Source organism: Schistocerca serialis, chromosome 10 (assembly GCF_023864345.2).
Source record: "Schistocerca serialis cubense isolate TAMUIC-IGC-003099 chromosome 10, iqSchSeri2.2, whole genome shotgun sequence".
In the NCBI taxonomy this organism is placed as follows: Eukaryota; Metazoa; Arthropoda; class Insecta; order Orthoptera; family Acrididae; genus Schistocerca; species Schistocerca serialis.
This window is the reverse complement of record NC_064647.1, coordinates 218020497-218040099: the sequence shown is the minus strand read 5'-3', so window position 1 is coordinate 218040099 and position 19603 is coordinate 218020497. Positions and strand designations below refer to the sequence as shown.

Here is a 19603-nt window from a genome sequence, read left to right as displayed (position 1 = left end):
TTGTTGTACATTAGATGGAAGAAAGTTTACGTGCATGTGGAGCAATAGCGGTCCTTAGACTGAGCCTTATGGCACACCATGCATCGTTCCTCCTCAGTTAGAATAATGGTAATGCAAATGAGCGTTTGGCGTCATTGGCTGTGAGGCCCCTTGCAGGACAGGTCCGGCTGCCTAGGTGCAGGTCTTATTACATTCAACGTCACACTGAGCGACCTGCGCGCCGGATGGGAATGAAATGATTATAAGGACAGCACAACATCCAATCCCTGAGGGGAGAAAATCCACGACCCAGCCGGGAATCGAGCCCGGGCCCGTAGGACGGCAGTTGAATTAATAGATACTACTTTGTGCATTCTTTTGGTTAGATATGGCATTATCCATTGGTTGGCAATACCATTAGTAACACAAAACAGTTTATCTAGGACAATATTTGACTTACATTCAGATGCCTCAAATAGATCGTAGACAATACCAACTGGCGCTGTTTTGTTGTTTAATGCTTGTAAGACTTAGCGAGTGAGTAATATGGGTGGAGTACGTGTGTGGTGAGTGCAAGTGCTGTCTGCTGCCGCAGGTTCTGCTGTTCGTCGCCGCTGCCTGCGCCCAGGCTGTGGACAACAAGGAGGCAGCTCCTGAGAAGAAGCAGGAGAAGAGAGGTCTGCTGGGTCTGGGATACGGCGCTGCCGTGGCCGCACCCGCTGCCGTAAGTGCCACTAACGTCGTATAACCGCAGTAGCCTGTCAATCGTATTATCCAGCAGTCGATGACGGATACTTTGTGGTATTACACAGTACCTCTGAGCACTGACTCCTCATGCGATCTTGATCTGATACTGGTTGTCACTACCTAAACTAATTATTATTTTTTTTTATTAAAAATTAAACTCCTCCAGCTGTGCTTAAGATTTCATAACCATTTGGCCACTAGTTTCGACGTTGCGTCAATGCCATCTTCAGGACTGTACACTATGATGATATCAGTTGTGTGTGGCTGAGTACTAGAAGTCCGCGGTGAGGCCAATACTGCTCCACATGGATGGCGGGCACTTTAAACAAAAATTATAAAAGCTGATGTCCCACCATCATCTAATTTAAATATGGATGTACGAAGATTAAACTATTTATCTGTAAAGTTAACTAAAGTTAAGATCTTCTGGGGTGTTAGGCCTCGTCATATTTCCACTAAAATAATCTACGTTTCGACCACTCGGCTGTGGATATTCCGGTGTCCACAATTGCTAGAGGATCCTGATGGAGAACCCAGCAGAGGGGCCGAAACGTCGATTATTTTAGTGGAAATATGACGCAGCCAAACACCCCAGAAGAATTAAACTTCAGTCACAACGGCCACGAAAGCCTGCAGATAAGATTACCTCTACTTGTTCGCTCATACCTATTGTCTGCAAGAAGTCATGTGTGTGAATTTAGCGAGCTGTGTTTCACCCAGGTGGCTTGCATCACTAATTCTAAAACTGCGTCATGGGTTTGTGGCTGTGTCCACTAAAACACAAAGTGTGTACTGTTGCCTTGCAGGTGAGCTACGCTGCTCCTGCCATCGCTGCCGCCCCCGCCATCAGCTACGCCGCCCCCGCTATCGCCGCCGCCCCTGCTATCAGCTACGCCGCTCCCGCGATCGCCGCCGCCCCCGCCGTCAGCTACGCCGCCCCTGCGATCGCTGCTGCCCCCGCCATCAGCTACGCCGCCCCCGCCGTGAGCTACGCCGCCCCTGCTCTGAGCTACGCTAGGTGAGTAGCACCCAGTCTTAATGATCGGGTGACACTACAGAAGATGTACTACTAGGGCGACTGTCCATTGCACGGACTCAAATCACGGCCTGAATTACATCTACATCTACATTTATACCCCGCAAACCACCCAACGGTGTGTGGCGGAGCGCACTTTGAGTGCCACTGACATTACCTCCGATTTCTGTTCCAGTCGCGGATGGTTCGCGGGAAGAACGACTGCCGGAAAGCCTCCGCGCGCGCTCGAATCTCTCTAACACATTCTCTGACACATTCGTGATCTCCTCGGGAGGTATAAGTAGACGGAAGCAATATATTCGATACCTCATCCAGAAACGCACCCCCTCGAAACCTGGACAGCAAGCCACACCGCGATGCAGAGCGCCTCTCTTGCAGAGACTGCCACTTGAGTTTGCTAAACATCTCCGTAACGCTGTCACGCTTACCAAATAACCCTGTGACGAAACGTGCCGCTCTTCTTTGGATATTTATCTCCTCTGTCAACCCGACCTGGTACAGATCTCACACTGATGAGCAATACTCAAGAACAGGGCGAACGAGTGTTTTGTAAGCCACCTCCTTTGTTGATGGACTACATTTTCTAAGGACTCTCCCAATGAATCTCAACCTGGTACTCGTCTTACCAACAATTAATTTTATATGATCATTCCACTTCAAATCGTTCCGCACGCATTCTCCCAGATATTTTACAGAACTAACTGCTACCAGTGTTTGTTCCGCTATCATATAATCATACAATAAAGGATCCTTCTTTCTATCTAATTATTTCTAATTCTATCTAATTAATGTCCTAGAAATGTGGAAAAAGCCAACGGCTTTGCCGCAGTGATAATACGAGTTTCCGTCAGATCACCAAAGTTAAGCACTTTCAGGCTGGGTAGCATTTGGATGGGTGATCGTCCGGCTCTGCCGAGCGTTAATGGAAACTGAGATGCTCTCACCCCCATTGTAGCCATTGTAGAAGTGTGTTGACCACATACCACTCTACATCTGCTTCCAACGACGCTGACTGGGTGAGAACGACGTGGCGATCGGTCGGTACTGTTGGGCCTTACTAGGTCTGTTCGGACGGAATTTGTGTGGAGAAGGCTTAGAAAAGAGACCTAAACAAGTGTGCGTGCTGTTTTTCTCTATGAAGCGAGGTTAATCCTTCTGGAATCTTAGAATGGCCCTTAAAGTTTGCGGAGGTTTCTGTGTGCTATTATGAAACTTACTGGCCAAATACAACTGTTTTGTGTACGTCTTTCGGTGAGACTATTCATACTGACTGAGCCATCGTTTTTGATTTTGTTTTTCCCGTTGAACCTGGGATTCTACTCCTCGTTGGAATTTTTCCTACCGTCGAAGTGTTTTTTTTTTTAAAGAAAAAACATTCTGCTTTCGACTTTCACTACTGATTGCCACTCGCTATAATTGTCTCTTTCGGCGCTAGTCTAACATAAAGGAATTTTCCTCCCGTTGATTCGTAAAACGGATGAAATTACCATGTGTTAAAGGTTTCTTGACGACAAAAATTTCCAAAACAAAATTGTTCTATTGAGACAGGAATACATCAGAAAAAATAGTCTTCACTACGGCAGTGAAAGAAATGTAGGTACGAAATGCTCTAGAGGGGACTGAAATAACCGAGTGAATAATATAAAAAATTCAACAGAACAACTGTTCTGGTTTGTTCGTCGCTAAAATAAACAAATAAAGGAAATTAACATCGTTCCTTTGTTGATTTGTTTACTGTCCTATTTAGATAAGTTTCGTGAATGCCTCTTACTATTACGGCGATGGGAGCTAATCCCCATCCAGTTTCAGTAATTTTTAGAGTTCCTAATTGCCTGTGATACCAGGGACTTGTGAAATCCCTATTATTTTCTGTAACACGATGTACGCTATGCAGACATAGCTGAACTACTGTCCTTCACAGAAATTTTGCTACATACAGTGACTACCCAAGGCATTATGATCTGTGCCCCCAGCCAGGTTGAATACCTCCTGGCAGTGTTGCGGGCACATGATGCAACAGGGAAAGAGTGTAAGTGGAAGAGAGCCGAATTTACAGTCATTACAATAAATGCATAAATCCAATGATACAATCTGTTTTGACAAAAGGCACATTGCTCTGGCCCTGCGGCTGGAAACGAGAATTTCTGAAACGGCGAAACTGGTCGCCTGTTGGTGTAGTTTTACTGGGAGCACCTATCGAAAGTGACTGAAGATCGGTGAAATAACCAGTAGGCTGTATGTTATTGGACGACCATGCCTCATTACAAAATTTAGAGATTGGATGCTGCCCCGCTTTGTAATTCACGTAGGCAGCTATCTGTGGCAGAACTGTCTATAGAGTACAATGCTGGTGTAGACACAAGTGTTTCAGAGGACACTGTTCAAAGGCCATTTTTGAACAAAGAGTTCCACGACCCCTATGTGTTCCTGCCTCGTCACTTATACCTGGGGTGGACACAGAATCACTGAGTTTTCCACGGAGAGTAAATAGAAAAAGTGTCGGACAACGCCGTTTACCTATCCAGTGTAAATACATTAAATATGCGGCCGTGCGGAATCCTCCGCAATTCTGAAAATTTTTCAGTTAATATTTATTCTTCCCTTCATCTTTTAACCCATGGTATGATATGGTATTCCACTGGATACCTAGAAACGACGGAGAGGCTCCGTCCCCGCCGTAGTCCACAGTGGTACACAACCCCACAACAGGCTACAGCAGTCCACTCACCCCACCGCCGCCCCACACCGAACCCTAAGTAATTGTGCGATTCGGTCCCCCAGTAGAGTCCCACTAAAATGTCTCACACCAGACTTGTTACACCTTGTCGATGGTTGGGTCCCAACACGCCGTCATCGAGGCGAATGGCTGCACGAGACATGCACAGCACCTTAGATGCATGCGGGTGAGGTCAGAATTACACTATTGGGCACATTGGGCTGGGGTTCCATGGGATCTGTGTTGGTAATCGAAGGCATCATGGCAGCAGAGCACTAGGTGAACATTATTGAGGACCACCTGCATCGTTTCACGCTTCAAGAGAGCCCTACGGGGATGAGATCTTCCAGCAGGATAACTGTCCGTTTTGCAAGATCAGAATCATTCAACTGTGGTTTAAGGGGCATTATAGTGAACTCAGACTGACGTCTTGGCCAGCAAATTTTCCAGATCTGTATCCACTGGGAGCCAGCTGCGTGCCCGTAAAAACTACCCCTGATTTGTGGGAATTTGCTTGACCTGTGCGTTGACATCTGCTGCCACATACTTCTGGAATCCTGTCAAAGACTTGAAGAACCCTATTCAAGCAGAGTCTTTGCTGTCCTGTGTTTGAAAAGTGGAACCAGACGCTATGAAACAGGTCATGATGTTTTGGTTCATCTGTGTATCTTGTGGGATTAGTAGTGGTATGTTGCTGAGATATGGCTTTGTCATGCCTATGGAATGATTACCAGAACGAGGCTTACACTATGCCGCGAAGTGTACTGAGTTACAATACTTTCTGCCGTTGTGAAACACTGTGCCAGACTGGGATTGGAGGGCAGGGAGGTGCCTCCATGAGAGTGATGTTTGGTTCACCTCAGGTGTCACGTGACGTACACAAGTCTGGCCCCATATGAAAATAGGGTGCAGGGGTGGAAAACTCGCTGCGTCTGCTTTACATGCTTGAGGAATAAACTCATTTTGTCCCCTGCGTTATTACGCAATGTGTGACTATGAAGCTCAGCCACCACCGAAGTACATAAAATCGACCGCTGTACTTCCCTCGTCTGAGAGATGTTACAGTGGCCAGAAAGAAGCCCTGTGTGACGTACATAATGACTGATACACTGACAATGGCGAGTTTCCTGTCGTGTAGGGCCTTCCTCACACGGATGTGCTCGACTCAGCCATTCGACATGGCACACTTCGTCGTATGAATTACGCGTGCTAGTCATATCTAACCTTCACCTGTCTCGCACATCTGCCCTACATTTCTAAAATTTCTGGTACCGCAACAATGCACTCACTCTGTAAACATCAGCTACAGTCACGTGCATGTAAAAGTGCAGGTTGTGGGGTGATGCATATTAGCCAATAGCCAGTAGTGCAATCGTTTGTAAGTCTTGTGCGCGTCTGGTTGCGTGTAGAACAGCACTGGTTCTCATGAATGTCTAAGGACAATGAAGGTATTTAACTAAAGTTGTGTTCGTTATGGTGGGCATAAAGGAGAACATGCCACGTATTACGTTCAGAATCGACAATGATAGTTTCCGGGTTAGGTGAATTTTTCCGTAGGGAATCAGAAGCGGGAAGCGTGGCCTAATGTGGTGCATACTGCAGAGTTGGCAGTTAAAAGATGGGTGGAGAGTGTGACGACAGACAGAGACAGAGAAGAGAGAGAGAAAGAGAGAGAGAGAGAGAGAGAGAGAGAGAGAGAGAGAGAGTGAGAGAGAGAGAGAGAGAGATAGAGAGAGAGAGAGAGCACTCGGCCATTCCTCAATGCATTCTCCACGTCTTACAGCACAGAATGCATCGCCCAGTCACTTTCTCATTTGCATGTCACTATAGTAGGCAACGAATTTCGAGTTGGTCGTTTTCTTTAAAAACAAAATATTCTCACACTTTGTACTTCAGTTGACGAATAGATATCCATTTTTGCCCCCAAATAGAAAACGTATTTCGAAGCACAATGGCACAGTTACCTTCATCAACTTTATTCGTGTGTTGTATACAGATATGGAATTCAGTTTTCACCACAATTTTTAATTACTTCTAGTTCTGCATACGGATTCTGAAACCATACCTATATAACGGAACACGATGTATAGCATGTAATGATCTCTGATCAGATAACGCGGAATTTCCTCTAAGGGGCGATTTGAATGTCACTGTGCTGTAGAGAAATAACCATGCTCAAACTGTTACAACCGTTATCCCCACATTCGATAGCATGAAGTTACTGTGGAGTAGGATGGATGAACGGAACACTGTGGTTGCATTTCAGGTACGCCCCCGCTCTGAGCTACGCCGCTGCCCCCGCCATCTCGTACGCCGCCCCCGCCATCGCCAAATACGCTCTCCACTAAGCGGCGACTGAAGATGACCACCACTTCACTGGCAGGTGAGTAAGCGGAAATCATACACACAATACCTACAACCAGTCACTGGAAATGGAGAGATTTACATCATGACGAACCAGCCCCAGCTCCTTCAAACTTTGCACACATTTATTCGTCGCAGAGTGTGTACTGAATTACTAAAACTTTGATCCCATTCGGAACTGCTGTCGTCCACATCTGTAAGATGCGGACTGTGGATAAGTGGCGACCGATGGGAGTACCGAGACGGTGCAATTACGGTAACGCTGTGTCACGGATGGCGCAGTGGTTAAAACACCTCCCTAGTAAGCGGGAGACAGCGGGCTCGAATCCTGGTCGGGTGAAAATTTTCGCTCGTCGCAGCCTATTCTGTAAAATGTCGCACTGCAACTAACAGCAATGATCCCCCTTCAATTTACATACACGGTTTTTGTTTAACCGTCGCGTTAGTAGTGGCTAGGACAAGTGGCGGTCCAACCAATGGAGTCACCACACCTGTGCTGGCCAGCCTATCAACTAGTTCATTGCCAATGATTTGCTGGCTGACAAGTGACCCACAGCAGGTTTGCCATGTTGCTCTTGCCTCACCGTGCAGGGGATTCATCGCATACTGAAATGATCTTCGATCTTGCTGCGCGGATCGATGGAGATTCCAGAGCTGCCTGGCTCTCTGCATCCATGTTGATGCCACGATCGTTGTAGCACGCAGTCAGATTCTCCTCCGCGTCCATTCTGGTAGCGAATATTTCCACCCCTATTACCGTGGACAATTTCCTCAGACAGTTCGCTCTATCTAGTGCACGCTGCCGCCTGTACGCCGCGACACCGGTGCCTACAACAGTTTTCGGTACGGCAATCAACCAGACTGTATCTCGTGAAAGGTATCGTGTTTCATTCTCTCACTGCTCCCCACTTCCAGTTTGGATAAGCTTGCATACTGTTGTCACTATAGCCAGCATATCCCTCTACAAATACTGCTGGCAAACTGGTGACACTGCGTCACTATGTCCATGCTGTAACTCCTTCCCTTTCCAGGAGTGGTTAAGTCCCACAGTGCTTAGAGCCATTTGAACCATTTGAAGTGGGAGTGTATCACTGGCATTTAGAACTTATGGCACCATTGAGTTACAAAGGCTGTAGACACTTTAGTTCGTCAGAATAAGTTAACGTGGTGTGTTGCGATACCATGCTGCCATGAACAGGTGCTCTGTAATGCTATCAGTAGTACGCCAATTTTAAGAACAGTGTTGCGTAATTAAAAACATAATTTTGAGACTGACTTAGGGCCTCTGAAACGATAGCATTTTCGTTTGACTTACGTCTTACACTTGGCCGCCATGAGCTCGTTTCGGACAGTTTTGATGGTCTCTCCTCACGCGTATCAACTACCTCTGAAAAATGACACCATATCCTAAGACAGCCAGTAGTGGAGGGAAAAAGAATAATTTGAGTTGATGGCAGCAATATCGCTCTTTAAGAAGTTCTGCCTAACTGTGGTAACTGCCCGAAGAAAAGTCACTGAATTGCGACGTGCAAATTCTGTTCAGTTTCAGAGCTGTCATAATCCTTGGAAATATGCAGTCCTAATTACGGATAAAATAAATTCAACTTCCCGCCCAATCTACATCTACATCTACGTAAGTACTCTGGTACAGGGTTCAATGAAACACCTTCATGCTGTCTCTCTACCGTTCCACTCTCGAATGCACGAGCACTTAAATTTTTCCGTGTTAGCCCTGATTTCTCTTATTTTATCGTGATGATCATTTCTACCTATGTACGTGGTTGACAACAGAATGTTTTCGCAATCGGAGGAGAAAACTGGTGATTGAAATTTCATGAGAAGATCCAGTCGCATCGAAAAACGACTTTCTTTTAATGACTGCCACTCCAATTCAAGTATCATGTTTGTGACACTATCTCCTCTACTTCGCGACAGTACAAAACGAGTTGCCCTTCTTTGTACTTTTTCGACGTCATTCGTCAGTCCCACCTTATGCGGATCCCACACCGCACAGAAATACTCCAGAATAGGGCGGACAAGTGTAGTGTAAGCAGTCTCTTTGGTAGACCTGTTGCACCTTCTAAGAATTCTGCCAATGAATCGCAGTCTTTGGTTAGCTCTACCCACAATATTATCTATGATCGTTCCAATATAGGTTATTTACAATTGTATTCCCTAAGTATTTAGTTGAATTTACAGCCCTCAGATTTGTGTGACTTATCGCGTAATCGAAATTTGGCTGATTTCTTTTATTACTCATGTGAATAACTTCACAGTTTTCTTTATTCAGCGTCAATTACCACTCTTCGCACCATACAGACATCTTATTTAAATCATTTTGTAAGTTGTTTTGATCACCTTACAAGATGACAGCATCATCTGCAAACAATATAAGACGGCTACTCAGATTGTCTCCTATGTCGTTAATATACATCGGGAACAATAGAGGGCCTATAACGCTTCCTTGGGGGACACCGGCTATTACTTGCGTTTTACTCGATGACTTTCCGTCTATTACTACGAACTAACGAATTAATTATCCAAACAAACAAAACGGTCGATCTAAAAACCCGCTGTGTGTGAAATCTTATGGGACTTAACTGCTGTGGTCATCAGTCCCTAAGCTTACACACTACTTAACCTAAATTATCCTAAGGACAAACACGCACACCCATGCCCGAGGGAGGACTCCAACCTTCGCCAGGACCAGCCACACAGTCCATGACTGCAGCGCATTAATCCTGCGAAAAACCCGCCGTCACTTGATTGTAAATCACTCTCTCGGCCATTGACGTCCACTTCGTGTGGTAGAGTCACTACTTGCACCTCAAGTTCTCTCCCTCTTGTCCTAACATGAACGTTCAAGCAAGTGCTGGAGCTACTGCGCTACCTGGGTGAACACTATACATTCTGACTGCCCAACAGATGGAGCACATAAATATGTTCCTTCACCTACAGTTTAAAAAGGCCCCTAAGTAGTTTCTAAATTATTTTGCTTACGATAAGATATTCATCTTAGAACAGTATTTCAACAACGTGACACACGTGTTCTAACAACATCACATAGATGTACCACACAATGATTAATACTAATTTCTTGTTCAGAACGAAATACAGCGGTAGCTGTTTCGCGTGTTCTTAGGTCTGCAGTGGTACATCCCTCTCTGTTCGAATTACTCAAGGACTTCTACAAGTATTCCCAAGTGCTGTGACGAATACGTCCACGAGATTACACAAGCTACTTTCCATTCATATTTCTTAAAATATCTTTGGAAGTTTATGTAATATCGGCCCGCCCAGTACCCATCCCGTGATATTATCTGTTTTCCAATTTATTCATTACCGTTCTTCCTCGTCAGTTTTTATTATCATTTAAGCAGCGTGGTAGATATGTTATCTTGTTGGCCTTGCGCTTTATTTTTCTAATTTTATCTCTGCATGGAAACAGCGTGGTTGATTTTGTAGTTATTTCTTCTTTAATTAATGCAGCCAAGCATCATATTAATTTTACACGTTTGTCCTTTATTAGCAATTCAAATTTTACTGCACTACATTTAATTTCGTCATGGCCATAATGTAGCAGTCCCCTACATTGCAAAAAATATACAGATAAGCAGTATTCTTTTGTATTGTCACAGGCACTAAACGAACTGTACGAACACTTGATTTATCTGGAAGTTAACTGTTACATATCTCGTACGTTCCTTTCATGTTCGACTGCAGTACACTCTACCTGCTCAGTTTCACCTTCATTTCTATTACCCTCCTTTCCAACTACACTAGTCATATTCATATCAAATTACGACATGGTTCATCAGCATTAAACGTCTTCTGCAATTGAAACCATTTAATTGCATTCCTGTAGAAGCACCTTTAATATGGTGAAGAATTTTCTAAGGGTGCCTTCACGCTGACAGCCTACTAATCTTTTACTTGTTTTTTTTACAGAAAGCTACTACGTCCACGTGCACCACCACGACCAGAGGAAGCGCATTACGTCAGTTTTCGCAGCAACTTCATCAACACACTGTAGCGGCAGTGCAGCGAACACTCTAACCATTCAGAATGAATAAATAAATAACTTAAACAAATTCATTACACATGTGTCTTCATTTATCATCCATCAAGCCTATCACGTGACTCGTTGAATATTATTTAGCTACACTGATTTAAGAGATAAAACTAAGGATTTCATACATGACGATAAGTGTGGCTTAAGGAAAGGTAAAGGTACCCCTAAAGCAATTCTGCTATTGCTCTTGATAATAGGAACAAGATTAGAGAAAAATCAAAAACCTTCATAGAATTTTTCGTCGTAGAGAAAACGTTCGAACACGCAAAGATGTTCTAAATTCTCTACAAAAAATGTGCAGTCTAAAGGGAAGGGTGGATAATGTGCAGTATATAAAAACTAGACTCATACGAACAGGCCATGAACGCCCACCGGCACCGACCGGTCGCCGTATCATCCTCAGCCCACAGGTGTCAGTGGACGCGGTTCTGGAGGGCCATGAGGCCAGCACACCGCTCTCCCGGCCGTATGCAAGTTTACGAGACCGGAGCCGCTACTCCTCAATCAAGTAGCTCCTCAGTTTGCCTCACAAGGGCTGAGTGCTCCCCGCTTACCAAGAGGGCTTAGGAAACCGAATGGTCACCCAGCCAAATGCTAGCCCAGCGCAACAGCGCTACGCTTTGGTGACTTGACGGGAGCCGGTGTTAACACTGCGGCAAGGCCAATGTTGGCGAATGTGGAGTATGTACAAAAACCTAAAAGAAAACATAATAATGGAATGCTAATAAATTGCTATCCTTTGTGAAAGTAAAGAAGAATTACATGAAGTATTGAATGGAATGAACAGTCTAAAGAGTGCAGAATGTGCACTGAGAGTGAACAGAAGCAAGACAGAAGTGTGAGAAGCTGGAGAAATAAGATTACCGAAAACGTAGCATCAAATTTGTGGAATACGAAGTAGAATTGAATAAATTATGCTGCCTCGGAAGGAAGATAACGCATGATGGACAAAGGAAATAGTTATAAAAACAGACTATCAGAGGAATTTCTGGTCGATACAAATCTCGTAGTATCATAATAGACTTTAATTTGAGGAAGAAATTTCTGAAAAACATACGTTTGGGGAAAGAATTGTATGCTAGTGAATCATAAACTGTGGGAAAACTGGTAAAGAAGCGAATCTAAGAGTATGAAATGAGGTGCTATAGAAAGCTCTTGAAAGTTATTCGGAATGATGAAATGAGAAAAGGAGGTTTCTCCGTAGAATTGACAAGGAGAGGATCATGTGAAAAACACTGACGAGAAGAAGGGACAGGATGATAAGACATGTTTTGAGACATCAGAGAGTAGCCTCCTTGGTGCAAGAGGGAGCCGTAGAGCGTAAAATCAACAAGAGGGAGCTGTAGAGGTAAAATCTGTAAGGGAAGACAGAGGTTGAAATACACTCCTGGAAATTGAAATAAGAACACCGTGAATTCATTGTCCCAGGAAGGGGAAACTTTATTGACACATTCCTGGGGTCAGATGCATCACATGATCACACTGACAGAACCACAGGCACATAGACACAGGCAACAGAGCATGCACAATGTCGGCACTAGTACAGTGTATATCCACCTTTCGCAGCAATGCAGGCTGCTATTCTCCCATGGAGACGATCGTAGAGATGCTGGATGTAGTCCTGTGGAACGGCTTGCCATGCCATTTCCACCTGGCGCCTCAGTTCGACCAGCGTTCGTGCTGGACGTGCAGACCGCGTGAGACGACGCTTATCCAGTCCCAAACATGCTCAATGGGGGACAGATCCGGAGATATTGCTGGCCAGGGTAGTTGACTTACACCTTCTAGAGAACGTTGGGTGGCACGGGATACATGCGGACGTGCATTGTCCTGTTGGAACAACAAGTTCCCTTGCCGGTCTAGGAATGGTAGAACGATGGGTTCGATGACGGTTTGGATGTACCGTGCACTATTCAGTGTCCCCTCAACGATCACCAGTGGTGTACGGCCAGTGTAGGAGATCGCTCCCCACACCATGATGCCGGGTGTTGGCCCTGTGTGCCTCGGTCGTATGCAGTCCTGATTGTGGCGCTCACCTGCACGGCGCCCAACACGCATACGACCATCATAGGCACCAAGGCAGAAGCGACTCTCATCGCTGAAGACGACACGTCTCCATTCGTCCCTCCATTCACGCATGTCGCGACACCACTGGAGGCGGGCTGCACGATGTTGGGGCGTGAGCGGAAGACGGCCTAACGGTGTGCGGGACCGTAGCCCAGCTTCATGGAGACGGTTGCGAATGGTCCTCGCCGGTACCCCAGGAGCAACAGTGTCCCTAATTTGCTGGGAAGTGGCGGTGCGGTCCCCTACGGCACTGCGTAGGATCCTACGGTCTTGGCGTGCATCCGTGCGTCGCTGCGGTCCGGTCCCAGGTCGACGGGCACGTGCACCTTCCGCCGACCACTGGCGACAACATCGATGTACTGTGGAGACCTCAGCCCCACGTGTTGAGCAATTCGGCGGTACGTCCACCCGGCCTCCCGCATGCCCACTATACGCCCTCGCTCAAAGTCCGTCAACTGCACATACGGTTCACGTCCACGCTGTCGCGGCATGCTACCAGTGTTAAAGACTGCGATGGAGCTCCGTATGCCTCGGCAAACTGGCTGACACTGACGGCGGCGGTGCACAAATGCTGCGCAGCTAGCGCCATTCGACGGCCAACACCGCGGTTCCTGGTGTGTCCGCTGTGCCGTGCGTGTGATCATTGCTTGTACAGCCCTCTCGGAGTGTCCGGAGCAAGTATGGTGGGTCTGACACACCGGTGTCAATGTGTTCTTTTTTCCATTTCCAGGAGTGTAGATCCAGCAAATCGCTGAGGACATGTGGTGCAAGCGCTACACTGAAATTAAGAATTTCCGAAAGGTCTCATAAAACCAGTCAGAAGACTGATAACTGGTATTGAAGGAGGAATTTTAAAAGCATCAAAAAACAGCAAGGTGAACAATCTGACCTTCACATAGACGGCCATCCAACTTTAAGAGCTTATGGAGTACAAACGAGTCACAATTACATTGTGTAAGAATTATACCACATACAGGAAGAAGAAATTATCTACAACAGTTCAAGTTAAATTTTGAAAAAATCACTGCAGGTTCACCACATTTCGAGAACTCATACTAAAATGTATTCTAATATTATAATTGTGTTCATAATGAAGACACCACTGTGTTCCAATTCAGAATTACGTCCAGAACGGAGAATTTCAATACGGCGCTCCGTCTGTCTAGTAGAAATAAAACTAATCAGTAATTTACGCAGTAAACAAAATTAATCTCGTTTGTTTATTGACTTGTCATCAGAAAATGTAATATCATGAGTTAATTACTGAAGGGATTACTTGCAGTTTTGTACAGTGAGCTGGCTAATTAGGTGAAGTGGGTCATAAACATTAATTATTAATCAACAGATAAATATTTGTACTAGAGGCAGCTCGTTAAAACTGATCAGCAACTTCGAGGTGTGATTCGTGTGTACAATTTATCGAAGTAGGTCACTTGGAGTTCTAGTTAAACTGTTTTCTCTCGTGAAAACTATATTGTTTTCGGCGCTGTTTGAGAGCCGAATATGACTAAGATTTCCATGCTGTATGAGCCCATTCGCTGTCTCGCTCACTCAGTGGAAAAGTTGTCTGTGCTACAACTTTGTCTTAAGCTCTGAAGAATCAAATCATTAAGACTTCCCGTAAATTAGGTCCCGCTGCTTTGTGGGAGCGGAGCTTGTGCTCTGCAGCGTCCCAGGCATGTTCCATATTAGGATTTAGATCAGGTAATTTTGGAGCTAAGACTTGAACGGAAGGTCAGCCATTGTGACAGAATTCTGGACTTGTGACACGGAGAGTTATCGTGCAAGAAGATCTCATTGCCGTTGGGGATGATATCAGGCATGAAGGGATGCAGATGTTTTGCAGTAATTTTCATGCAGTCGACTTGTTATGGAGCAGTGGCTTACTACCACAGGTTCCATAGAACCTGAGGTGGATGGCCCCCATAATAAAGGCTGCCTAGGCTAGAAGTATACAAATACATTTGTTCACACAGGATGGAGGAAATAAAAGGCCCTGAGAACAGAGTTCCGGGGTACAAAGAAAGATAGCAGAGGAAAGGAAATACGGTGCGAGCCTGACTGTAGCGTGTTGAAAGCGGTCAACATTCATCTCTTGACACTTCTGGGGCCTGGTCAGAAAGTTGCTGAGGGCGGTTCGAAGCTGCACTGCTGGAAATGCTGCAGTCTGTTCTGCTGCAGTTCTTGAGGATTATGAGGTTTGTTGAGATACACCTTAGACCTGAGGTCGTCCTACACAAAGTAATCGCACAGTAACGAATCAGGTGAGTAGAGTGGCCAACTAGGGCTGTGACCACACTGACCTCTGCTAACAGGGCTGCCAGGCGTGATGACTGTGTAAATGTGTTCCAAGGTTCGTCCGGCTGTATGGGAAGTTTCTCCACACTATCGTGGTCTTTCCCTCCTCCCGTTAATGCTGCCAAAAAAGGTTTCAAAATGTTGGCAATGTAACGCACTGAATCCTGGGTCATTTTGATTTGTCCCACTCTGTACTTAAGAACCTATGAAGGTTTATAACTTAATTTTTCCACAATTGTGCGCACTAACTCAAACACTTTTATGCATGTTGGTAGAGTTCAATGTGGACACAGTTTGTAGCTCGACAGATGTCAAAGCGGTACTCCACACCACATGTTCATAAGCCAGGGCAGGTGTTATGGGCTCTACTGCGGCGTAGATCCATTGTCTCAAGTCTACCAGATCTCGAACCCCTATTCTGTAATAAATGTCTTTGATAAACACTCATACTCTCAAATCGGATGGAGTCAGATTGGGAGACAAAGGGGGCCAGGCAGTGAGACCTCCCCAAAAATGGTTCAAATGGCTCTGAGCACTATGCGACTTAACTTCTGAGGTTATCAGTCGCCTAGAACTAATTAAACCTAAATAACCTAAGGTCATCACACACATCCATTCCCGAGGCAGGATTGGAACCTGCGACCGTAGCGGTCACCCGGCTCCAGACTAGCGCTAGAACCTCACGGCCACTCCGGCCGGCGAGACCTCCCCTTCCAATCTAACACTTTGCAAACATCTCATGGAGGCATGTGGCAATATTCCCATGATAGTGGGGACGGGAGAGACCAACCTCCCGGGAAATCACGTCGAGGGGCGCCAGTGGAGCTGCATAGTTCGCCTACTTGTCCAGGTATGTGTGCCTTATCACTAACGCACATGCACTGAATGATAGGACTCCGTCTTCAGGTCACGGGTGGCCTACCGGGACCATCCGACCGTCGTGTCATACTCAGAGGAGGATGCAGATAGGAGGGGCGTGGGGCCAGCACACCGCTCTCCCGGTCGTTATGATGGTATTCTTGACCGAAGCCGCTACTATTCGGTCGAGTAGCTCCTCAATTGGCATCACGAGGCTGAGTGTACCCCGAAAAAATGCAACAGTGTATGGCGGCTGGATGGTCACCCATCCAAGTGCCGGCCACGCCAAACAGCGCTTAACTTCGGTGATCTCACGGGAACCGGCGTATCCACTGCGGCAAGGCCGTTGTGACTGAATAATGTCCACGTAATTGTGAAGGCCAAATCTTGGAGAGCGTCTCATCGATTTCACATTTACCCAAAAACATAAAATGACGAGTTCTTTCGTATCCCTCTAGCCTGGACACCCTGCATAATGCTGCCACCATCAGCTGTCGCCCACGGTGAAGTTGTTCATTCCATGTTCAGAGCAGCTATTCACTTACATGAGGGCGTGGCCTAACACGACGTTCGACGTGGAGAAATGAGGTGATTCGTATGATCAAGCGACACGTTTAGACTGAGACATGTTCGAATCTCGACAATCTCATGCTCGCTAAAGTGTTAACTGACGATTTGGCTGGCTCAGTATGTGATCATGTATTGATCGTCTGCCACAGAGCCGCATGTTCAGATCTGCGCGCTGCCACAATATCTGCCACAGATTGCTATCCTACTTTGCAGAGCAGACACGTGACCTGCCTCCACATTCTGTGACGAGGTGTGGGCATCGAGCACTTTGTCTCTTTCTTGTGGATTCACACTGTTATCCAACCACTTCCCATAGACGCTCACCGCAGTAGCACGCGAACAACCGACCAGCTTTGAAGCTTTGGAGATGCTCTTCTCAAGTGCTTGGTCATAAAATCTGCCCTTTGTGGAGGTCGCTTATGTCTGTGGACAGCCCCATTCGTGGCCCTACCAACGAGGAGTTAATACTCTACTAGACAGAGTGTGGAATGTCAGAAATTTGAACGAAGCAGGGAAATTAGAGATCTGGAAAGTACATTGGGCACCTGATGGTCTTTGATTATTAGCAACAATATATGTTTATTTTTATATCTCAGTGTAAAATGTTTTAAAGAAGTAGAATGAGATAACTAAAGAACAGCAACTTGCTAGGTAAAAAACATTACACATACGGGTGTAATTAGGGATTTCCTGTTGTCAAATAAGTGGTGAGAAAAATGTTTTCGATCCAAAAATCACAAATTGTTCTAATTATGTAACAATTTATTTGTACTACAGGACCTCAGATTTACTTCGAGGGTCACTCCAAAAGAAATGTACACTGTTTTTGTAAAAATACAGTTTTCATTCTGCATGTGTGAAAGATTTACAGTGTGTAGATACATCCTTCCCGCTTGCTTTCAAACTCAGTTCAACCTGTTCCCGTGAGTGGCGCCGTCACAGCACGTCTTCAAGGTGGCTGCTACAGTTGACGTTTGTCAGAAGCAACATGATGTCACAGAATTCCTGTGCTGTGTAAACGAGGCAGTGGGAAACATCCACAAGAGGTTGAAAAAGGTGTATGGAGATTCTGCTGTCGAGCGCAGTACAGTTAGTCGGTGGGCAAGCGTGTTACATGACGGAAGCGGGCACGGCAATATCGAGGATTATCCTCGCAGCGGCAGACCTCGTACTGTTCATACTCCAGACAATGTGCAGAGAGTTAACGAATTGACAGACGCATTACGGTGAAAGAATTGTCACGCTACGTTGGGAAAGGGGAAGGAAGTGTTTGCAGAATACTGGAAGTGTTTGCGTTAAAAAAGGTTTTTGCCATATGAGTTCCCAGGATGTTGACAGTGGCTCACAAAGAAACAAGAAAGACGGTATGCAGCGAACTTTTGGAACAGTACGAGAATGGTGGAGATGAATTTCTTGGAAGAATTGTGACAGTTTGTGAAACATGGCTCCATCATTTTTCACCAGAGACGAAGATGCAATCAAAGGAGAGGCATCATGCAAATTCACCCAAGAAAAAAAAAAAATTCAAAACCACATCTTCTGCTGGAAACGATTCCGCAGGACTCTTGCTTGTGGACATCGTGCCAAGTGGAACTACCATGATTTCTGATGCCTATGTGACGACACTGAAGATACTTAAAGATCGACTGAGTCGTGTTCAACCACATCGGCAAAAGCAGGATGTTTTGCTGTTGCACGACTATGCACGGCCACATGTCAGTCAAAAAACCATGGAAGCGATCACAAAACTCGGATGGACAACACTGAAACACTCGCCTTACGGTCCTGACCTGGCTCCATGTGACTATCATCTCTTTGGGAAACTGAAAGACTCTCTTCGTGGAACAAGGTTTGAAGATGATGACTCCCTTGTGCACGCTGCCAAACAGTGTCTCCAACAGGTTGGTCCTGAATTTTACCGTAAGAGTATACAGGGGCTGGTTCCAAGATGGCATAAGGCAGGGGAGAGCGATAGAAAATACTTTCAAACATGTAGAATAAAAGATGGATTAAAAAAATTATGTGCATTTCTTTTGGAGTGACCCTCGTATTATTACAGCACGTTTTTGGGAAAGTACATAAGCATCTTTTCTTTTTATTTTTGTAAATCGTGCTGGTCTCACATAAATGTAGCATTCTACTGGTCTAGAACACCTGCTTAGAATTTGGGTCTTTTTTTTTTCAGGTTAACATAGAGTGAGTATTAATCTTGCCTAACAATAGGACACTTTTGTGATGATGAACTTTTACTTCGTTGTCGTGCAGGACGCAGCTGTTCCACACAGTGCTTCGACTGCTGCTTCATTTCAGCCATGACGCGCTGGGCTCATCGAAACAAAGGATTTGGCTTAACCACAAATTAGTCAAAAAGTCGTTGTGAATCGTGTGTACGGTATAGGCAGCATCTTCGTCGGTCGCGTTCCGCGTGCTGCGCGCAGCTGACAGCAACGCGAGAGATGACAGTTTTAAATATACCACCAGCTCGGTCTTCCATCGTTCGCGGTCTCCGATAAGAAATTAAATCAAATGTGCGTATGGCATTTTTGGCCAGGATAGCTTATCTAGACTATTAATAAGATCAGTAAAATATTATGGTCACTTCCCTTGCAAACGTGACTTTTTCATCTTTATTAAGTATTTTATTTATGACAAATCTTTGACAATGTGGTGTTTTTTTTATTCATATGACGACTTGGCGTGAGATATACTCATAACTTAAAATTAACACATTTCACAACAAAAAGATTTTTTAAGAACTGAAGATGACAGTAAAGTCTGTGGAAACAAGTTGTTTTAAATAAAGAAATATCTATGCTTTAATACGTTTTTAGTGAGAAAAACAGACAGCACCCTCTGTCTTCTCAAAATCAGAAAATTCTAAGTAACATTTTAAGAA

At 45.3% G+C, this 19603-nt stretch overlaps 1 protein-coding gene across 1 annotated transcript in view; it reads left to right on the top strand.

Annotated features, from left to right (window-relative positions):
* The window catches only part of LOC126424706 (ice-structuring glycoprotein-like), a 103457-nt gene extending 92524 nt beyond the window's left edge, over positions 1-10933 (top strand). The window contains exons 6-9 of the mRNA XM_050087429.1: positions 575-703; positions 1533-1744; positions 6745-6861; positions 10791-10933. Of these exons, the coding sequence (XP_049943386.1) occupies positions 575-703; positions 1533-1744; positions 6745-6826 (423 nt within the window). The 3' untranslated portion in view covers positions 6827-6861; positions 10791-10933. The remainder of the gene's footprint in view (positions 1-574; positions 704-1532; positions 1745-6744; positions 6862-10790) is intronic.
* The last annotated feature ends 8670 nt before the right edge of the window (positions 10934-19603 follow it).